Raw genomic sequence first — 8,032 nt, 5'->3', positions numbered from 1 at the left:
GTTGAACATCAAGCTGCAGCACAACCTCTGGATTAGAGGACCTTCAACTTCGAATAGATCTGTTCAAGCAAATAACAAATTTGTTGTCCTGGGGTACAGGTGTTACTCCCCCTTTTTGTCAAAAATGTTGCCAAAGCAACACTTAATAATACAGACCAAAACAAAATAAATTACACACAAATTTCAGAAACACGGGAAATGCTCTATTCATCTGACTCAGAGTCAGCATCATCATCAGTGCCATCATCAGGACTGGCATCCTCTTCTCCCTCTGCACTTTGTCTTGCAGCTCCTTCTGCAGCATCAGCAGCTTCACCAAGCGCATCACCTTCAGTCATCTCCAACTTGATAATCAAATTTTCCAAAGTGAGCTTCCTTGCCTCTAACTCCTTACACGTTTCTTTGAGTATTGCAATGACAGCAGCTTTACCTGGTTGATTGCAAACACTTGATGTCTCTCCTGTTGCCATGGCAATGTCAGGAACATGCGTACCTAGGAACAATTTATGATTGAAGGCCAAAGGGATGTCTCTTCTCTTCACAGAATCATTCTCTGTTAATATGTTTGGAAATTGATTCAACAAAATACCACATATGAGGGAAGGAAAGGCTATAGGCCCCTTCACACTGAAGCTTCCTGCATGCTTCATGGTTTGATCAAAAATATAGGATCCATAGTCAAAATTGGCTTTGGTTCCAACAACATATATGAACTTTCCAAGCATTACAGCCACTGTAGATTTGTGATTGGTGGGCACCCGGTTAGCAGCTCCAATTTTGTGTAGCATTGCATACTTGACACTTAGTTTGCTGGCCACCAACTTACCTTTGAGAGGCCACTTCCTGACTTGATTAGCAGTGATGACTTGACAGATTTTGTTGTCAGTCACCTCAAGCTCAGGTTGAGCTACATCAGGTCTTCCCAAATACATGTTGATTACTGAGGGAGAGAAGTTTACACACTTGCCTCGCACATATACTTTTCTGAATTCCTTAGACTTTCCATCAGCACATTCTTCAGACACATTGACAATAAATTCCTTTACTAACATCTCATAGCACTTTGAGAACTGAGTCACGGTCTTTATTAAACCTGCCTCTTGAATAAGGGCCATAATATCCTTACATTCTAGGACATTCTGAGACAATTCCCTTTCCAAAGCCAGCCTCTTCTGATAAACATATTTCCACCTGTTTACACTTGAAGAAAAATGGAACGATATGTTGTCAATTGGTACCTCAGGGACACTAGCTGCAAGCTTGCTAGTGGTTGGCTTCTTCTTTGACAGAGAGGCAGTGACATCACATGGAACATCTGAGTCAGACTCCACAACAACAGACTTGGTCTTCATTTTCTTGGGCACCCCTTTGCTCCAAGATTTTGTTGGACCATGACCTTTCCTCTTGAGGGAACTCTCTGCCACCTTTGGATTGGGAGAGGCTGGCACATCAATCTTCTTTCTGGGGGTCCTTTGCACCACTGTTTTCTTTTCTCTCCTAGTCCTAACCCTTTTGGCTATGCTAGGGACAACTGAGGTCAACAACTCATTATCAGAAAATTCCTCCAGGTCTACTATTTCAGCTTCACAGTTAGGGTTGTCACTGACATCATGAGTGACATGGACTTCCTCACCACCCACATTATCTAAGGGTTTGTCAATATTTGACCCCTCCTGAGCATCAGTGTGCTCAGCATCATCAGATACATTCTTTCCTAAGGAGACTGTATTTTCTTGACAAGCAACATTATCAGGTACAATAGTGTTTAAGGGAATGGAAACCCCAAGAACCTTATGATTACCAGACAGTATTCCAGTCACCATAGTTGCAATGGCATTGTGAACATACCTGGAGCCTTCTCTGGTTTGTTCATCAAGCGTGATTGCTGAGGAGAAGCCTGAGACAGTTTCTATAGGTCTTCTTGCATGTGAGGTATTCGCAGAGTCAGCAACAGGATCTTCCCTGTTAGGGTTGCATGATTCAAAGCTAGAGGAATCAGACATGGTCTTGAAGGAAGATGAGTTGGATTGGTGCGACATGATGAATATCTTAGAGGCGAAATGAAAAGTTTCTTTGAGAGAAAGCTTGCGAGACTGAAAGTTGAAACGATGGAAGAGGTAACACTTGTTGCACAAGCAGTATCTATTATTTGTTGACCAATCAGAGAAACCTCTCAAATGTTTAATAATTTGAATTATTAAACAGAAAATAACTAACATCATTAGTTGCTATAATTCCTCCGAAGGACAAATTCCCACTTTGCCCCTTAAATTTTCAAACTGAGTAGCATCCAATGTCATGACATTCTGAGTGACATTGTGCTCAGTCTGCATCTGGTTCATCCATACCAGTGGGGAACAACTGCTACCAGATGCTAGGTACTTAGCTTCTGCAGTGGATAATGTTACACAGTTCTGTTTCTCCCTTGCAACTACATCATTTTGATGAGGACTAATACGTGAGGACAACTCATGACTTTCAATCTGCATAGGTACCATTAAGTCCATGGGCAACCGTTCCAGAATTTTGGATGTTTTTGGATGTCCAATCTTGGGATGTGACATCTTGGTTAGCTTGCCCACCTGACATTTTCCACAACCTTTTCTTTCATCCATAAGCAGATTTGGGATTCCTCTAACTGCTTCCTTGGATATGATCTTCTTCATTCCTCTTAAATGAAGTTGTCCAAGTCTTCCATGCCCCAGCTTCACTTCCTGTTCTTCCTTGGCTAAGGGGCACTTTGAGGAGTAGTTTGAGACTTTAGATTCCCACAGATAACAGTTATCTTTGGATCTGGATCCTCTCATAACTTCCTGATTGTCTCCATTCATCACCACACATACTTCCTTAGTGAACTGTACATTGAAGCCTTGATCACATAGCTGGCTTATGCTGATGAGATTAGCAGTTAGTCCTTTAACTAACATCACATTACTCACTTCTGGAACTCCAGGACAGTCCAACTTACCAACACCTTTGATTTCTCCTTTAGCTTCATCACCAAATGTCACATACCTGGTAGTATGAGGTTGTATATCCACCAATAAGTTACTCATCCCAGTCATATGTCTTGAGCAGCCACTATCAAAATACCAGTCTTCTCTGGTAGATGCCCTTAGAGATGTGTGAGCTAGTCTAGCAACCCATTGTTGTTTCTTGATGGGGGCATTATGCTTAGATGCCTTTTGCTTAGGTCTGACTTGAGGGGTCTAGTTAGGATAACCATGCAACCTGTAGCAGAAGGGTTTTATATGACCAAATCTACCACAGTAGTGACATCTCCATCTCTGAAATTTCTTCTTCTGATGGTTACTCCTCCTGGTTCCCTGATGTTATGACATTGGTCATGACTTCTGCTTGAGTTTCTGAACTTCAGCCTTTGAGCTTTTGAGTTCAGTTGAGGATTTCTTAACAAAGCATAAACCAGACATGGTTCCTGACTTCTGTCCCACCTTTAGAATCTCTTCCAAAGTGTCAGTTCCTTTATTCAGCATTCTGATGGATTTTGTCATTTGTTCTAGCTTAGAGGTCAGCAAGGTTATCTTACCATTTAGACCATCTATGACTGTCAGATGCTTCTTTTTCTCAGCTTCCAGCTCCTTGATGAGTTTCTTCTGCTTTTCTCCTTGTATACACATTTTTGCACTTTTGACACATAGCTCTTTATATGAAGCAGCAAGTTCATCAAAGGTAAGTTCATCTCCACTTGAGTCATTATCAGAGGCACAGACACTAGTTAGTGCAGTGACATGTTTAGCAGATTCACTCTCAGAGTCTCCTTCTGAAATGCTTTCATCACCTCCAATATTTCCTTCTTCTGAATCCTTTTCAGTATTTGATACAAGAGCTATGCTTTTGTTTTTCTTTTCAACATCCTCACACAAGCCCATTTCAAAGGTTTGGAGAGAACCAATAAGCTCATCAACCTTCATATTGCAGATATCTTGAGCCTCTTCTATAGCAGTGACCTTCATGGCAAATCTCTTTGGCAATGATCTGAGAATCTTTCTTACAAGTTTTTCTTCAGACATTTTCTCTCCCAAGCCACCAGAAGTGTTGGCAATTTGAAGAATATTCATGTGGAAATCATGAATAATCTCATCCTCCTTCATCCTCAGATTTTCAAACTTGGTGGTCAGCATCTGAAGTTTAGACATCCTCACCTTTGAGGTACCTTCATGAGTTTTGTTGAGAGTATCCCAAACTTCTTTAGCCAGCTCACAGTGATGCACCAGTCTGAAGATGTTCTTATTTATCCCATTGAACAGTGCATTTAAGGCCTTAGAGTTTCCAAGGGCTAATGCCTCTTGCTCCTTGTCCCACTCTTATTCAAGAATTTGCATAATGATTCTATCTTTATCTGTCTTCGTTGGATGTTCCCATCCTTTGTTGACAGCTCTCCAGACCTTGCTATCCAGAGACCTCAAGAAGGCTATCATACGAGGTTTCCAGTCATCATAGTTAAAACCATCCAGCATGGGTGGTCTATTTGAGAATCCTACATCCTTGTCCATGGTACTAGAAAGTAACGTCCCTAGATCTCACCCAGAAATTAACAGGCAGGGTGCCTGCTCTGATGCCAATTGAAATTCTAGTTAACAGACTTTCGATGTCACACTGGTTGTTATGACATCCAATTCTGCGCAGACAAGAATGATGCAGAACGTAAATGTAAAGTGCAGTAAATAACACAAAGAATTGTTTACCCAGTTCGGTGACAAACACACCTACATCTGGGGGCTACCAAGCCAGGGAGGAAATCCATTATTAGCAGTATTAATTCAGGCCTTAAACTAACTGCTTAATCCTATCACTTAATACCTACCAAATGCAATTTCAATCTAAACTAAGACCAGAGTTCCTACTTACTCCCCCTCAATCACCACAGTGATTACAACCTTTAATTAGTTTAAAGTTAATGGCGAAGTTATACTTCAAACAACTCTTGATTGTGCTTAACAACTTTAATCAAGAAACTCAGCACTCACGCTTAAAAGCTTAGAGTGACACAACTATTACAACTCAATGAACACCCTAGTCCAATGTAATCATCTAGGTGATAATTGCTTGGCTCACAAGTTAAACCTGATACAAGACACAAATAAAATACAGCAGTGAAATATGTTGGTACAACAAAATCTTCACGCTTGAAAACCCCTGAGTTGCTGAAAGTAGGATTGCCATCCTTTTATAATGCAGCACTTGGGCCTTGTACTTGTATTTCCTAAAATTAAGGTTAAGCAAGTTAACCTAATTTCCACATATTAGGGTGCTACCAAATAGGCTATATGTTAGGCCTCTTAATTATAGCTCAGTTGTTAGTTTCCTGGATTTTAGCTCAGCTGTTTGATTCCTGAAAAATAGCCTGAGAAAAATACTGAAACAGAAAAACTAACTAGCCTACACTTTAGCATACGCTGTTAGGAATGAATGTCATAACATTCAGTTTGACGTCCAGAACATAGGCCATATGCTAGGTCTGTTATTCTCTTGAAAAACAGACTGAAATAAATACTGAACTGTAGCAGAAAAACCAACCTGCCTATACTTCAGTATCTGCTGTCAAGGATGAATGTCATAACATTCAATTTGACATTCAGACAATAGGCTATGTGCCAGGTCTGTTATTCTCCTGAAAAACAGACTGAACTAAATACTGAGCTATAACAGAAAAGCCAACTATTCTATAGTTCAGTATCTGCTGTCAGGGATGAATGTCATAACATCCAGTTTGACATTCAGTAAATCCTGTATTAGTTAATCCTGCAGCATACTACTCAAGCATGTCATGACATCAGTCAAGACATCAGAGTACAGTTAGTGTTTTAACACAAAATGCAGCCAATCAAAAACATCTACACATCCGAGTCTAGTTGTGCATTTCAACGTTCTTACATTGGGAAGCATGTCAACGTTGTTGGAAATGGTCTGGAAAATATTTGTGCATCAAAATATTGTGTTGAGCATGAAAAACATGGTTTTAAGTGAAAAATCCTCATTATAAGTCGACACACACGATTATAGGTCGTCCTATAGGAGACATGTTTAATGCATAGGTCAACACATATGCTTATAGGTCGACATATAAATGACTTTTTTAAATTTTAGGTCGTCACATTGATGGTATAGATCGACATGTACACTGCATTATTAAAGCCAGCGGGATCTGTTTTATGTGCCAACTTAACAGGTCGACCTATAGGCAGCACATAACCTTACAGGTCGACCTATGCTTCCAAACAGGTCAACACATGACTTGAATAGGTCGAACATGGCTTGCATAGGTCGACCTATTGATAATTGTTTTTTGAAAAATTGCATTTGTTTTCATTACTTTACATTCCTTTTGCTTTTTGTGAGTCTTACACATATATTTATACTTGGTACATGCATCATTCTCTAGTAAAGTTTCTAGAGTGAGTAAAACCTACATGAGTCCAGGATTTCAAAGCATTCTCATCATCTTCAACTTCATCTATGCATACACACAATCAAACTACACATAATCATTTTTTGATTGGGCGCGATCTAGTTTAGGGTTGATAACATCCAATTAGGTTTGTTGTACCGAGAATATTTGGTTGAGAAATTTGAGGGATTCAAATCAGAAAACCGAGTTGGGGTTTTCCTTCAAGATATTTTAGGGTTTGAAGCCTTTTGGACAAGATTGTGCAATTCAGATTCGATCGAGTGAAAGCCTTGTGACAAGGGGTGCCTTGCATGGGAGTAGCGTTAGATGGTGGATAGTGTTAGCAAATCTTGGGTTTCAACAAGTGTGCGCTTTGTATTAATTCAACTAGGTAAAAGCCTTGGGACAAGGAGTTCCTTGCAAGGAAGTAGCAAGAACATGTGAATTGAAGCGGCATTTTTCGATACATGATCATGCGCTTGGGATTAATTCAGTCGGGTGAAAATCCTTGGGACAAGGGGTGCCTTGCAAGGAAGTAGCAACAATAGGTGAATAGAAGCGGCGTGGTTGGTTACTTGATCAAGATTGATCAATGGTTTGGGAGGTGGTAGAGTAAACATCAAACTTAGGGTTTATAGAGTTTGATTTATTCATCTCTTGTATACATACATTTTGCAAAGTAAGATTTATTATAATATCTCAATTAGAATTTGAATTAAGGGAAGACGTACCCATAGCGAGTTCGATTGGAGAATTTCTTAAACAAATCCTTGTGTACTCTCTCTCTCTCTCTCTCTCTCTCTCTCTCTCTCTCTCTCTCTCTCTCTCTCTCTCTCTCTCTGCGTTTTGAAATTTATGTTGTTGTGTATATCACAAACCATTTGGTTGTGATTGGATTTCTAAGAACAACAAACATTACATAAAGCTCCAAACATAGTTGATCGTACACTAAGTGTTCGACAAATTGCTTGACTTAATTTTTGTATGTTTTGTTCATTTGAGATAGAATTTTCCTATTGTATTTTATTCAACTAGTTGTGATTAGTTGTTGTTGATTGACTTGTGGATTATTATCATTGCATTGACACCTTTACACATATCTGAGTTTTTTTATAGTAGGTTCGGTTAAACGATTTTTGATCCGGGAAATTTTTTAAACTTGCTTACGCGCTATAAACTTTTTCAAAACCAATTTTGGTTCAAATTTTAACTTGTGATCTATTCACCCCGTCTAGATCTTGGCTAATCATCTAACATAATGCTTCACCGATCCCATTACCGAAATCAGCTACTCACTCCTGGTCCCCACTTCTAAACTAGAGCTCACCACCAAAATTGAAGTTCGTACCCCATTATGCATGAACTCAACATCAATACGCAAATATGGTTCATCAATATTTGGCCCCACTTTTGACCTATACATGGCCAATATGTTCATCACCACAAAGTTAACTAACCAAAATAAACAACAACAAAATATCAGTCGTACATGACATAATTCATCAGAATTCATCACAACTCAACATAATAATCAATTATATAATTCAACAATACTCATCCCATAAACACCACAAGAAAAGTATTACATTTAGATCCTCATGTACATATTTAACCTCTTGGAAT

At 39.3% G+C, this 8,032-nt stretch overlaps 1 protein-coding gene across 1 annotated transcript; it reads right to left on the bottom strand.

The window, feature by feature from the left end:
- Nucleotides 1–203: 203 nt before the first annotated feature.
- On the bottom strand, nt 204–2,498 carry LOC127129994 (uncharacterized). Its single transcript, XM_051059079.1, has 4 exons — nt 2,349–2,498; nt 1,546–2,093; nt 968–1,191; nt 204–865 (listed from the first exon to the last, which is right to left on the bottom strand). The coding sequence occupies exons 1-4, from the start codon at nt 2,496–2,498 to the stop codon at nt 204–206; spliced, it is 1,584 nt and encodes a 527-aa protein (XP_050915036.1).
- Nucleotides 2,499–8,032: the final 5,534 nt, after the last annotated feature.

Source organism: Lathyrus oleraceus, chromosome 3 (genome assembly GCF_024323335.1).
Source record: "Lathyrus oleraceus cultivar Zhongwan6 chromosome 3, CAAS_Psat_ZW6_1.0, whole genome shotgun sequence".
NCBI classification, from domain to species: Eukaryota; Viridiplantae; Streptophyta; class Magnoliopsida; order Fabales; family Fabaceae; genus Lathyrus; species Lathyrus oleraceus.
Note: the sequence above shows the minus strand (reverse complement) of the source record. Positions and strands in the feature narration are given on the sequence as shown.

Coding starts and splice junctions, on each gene's coding strand:
- LOC127129994 (XM_051059079.1), bottom strand. CDS start 2,498: ATGGTACCTATGCAGATTGAAAGTCATGAGTTGTCCTCACGTATTAGT. Junction 2,094..2,348: donor GTAGCAGTTGTTCCCCACTG/GTATGGATGAAC, acceptor TTCAACTTTCAG/TCTCGCAAGCTTTCTCTCAA. Junction 1,192..1,545: donor GAGGAATTTTCTGATAATGA/GTTGTTGACCTC, acceptor AAGTGTAAACAG/GTGGAAATATGTTTATCAGA.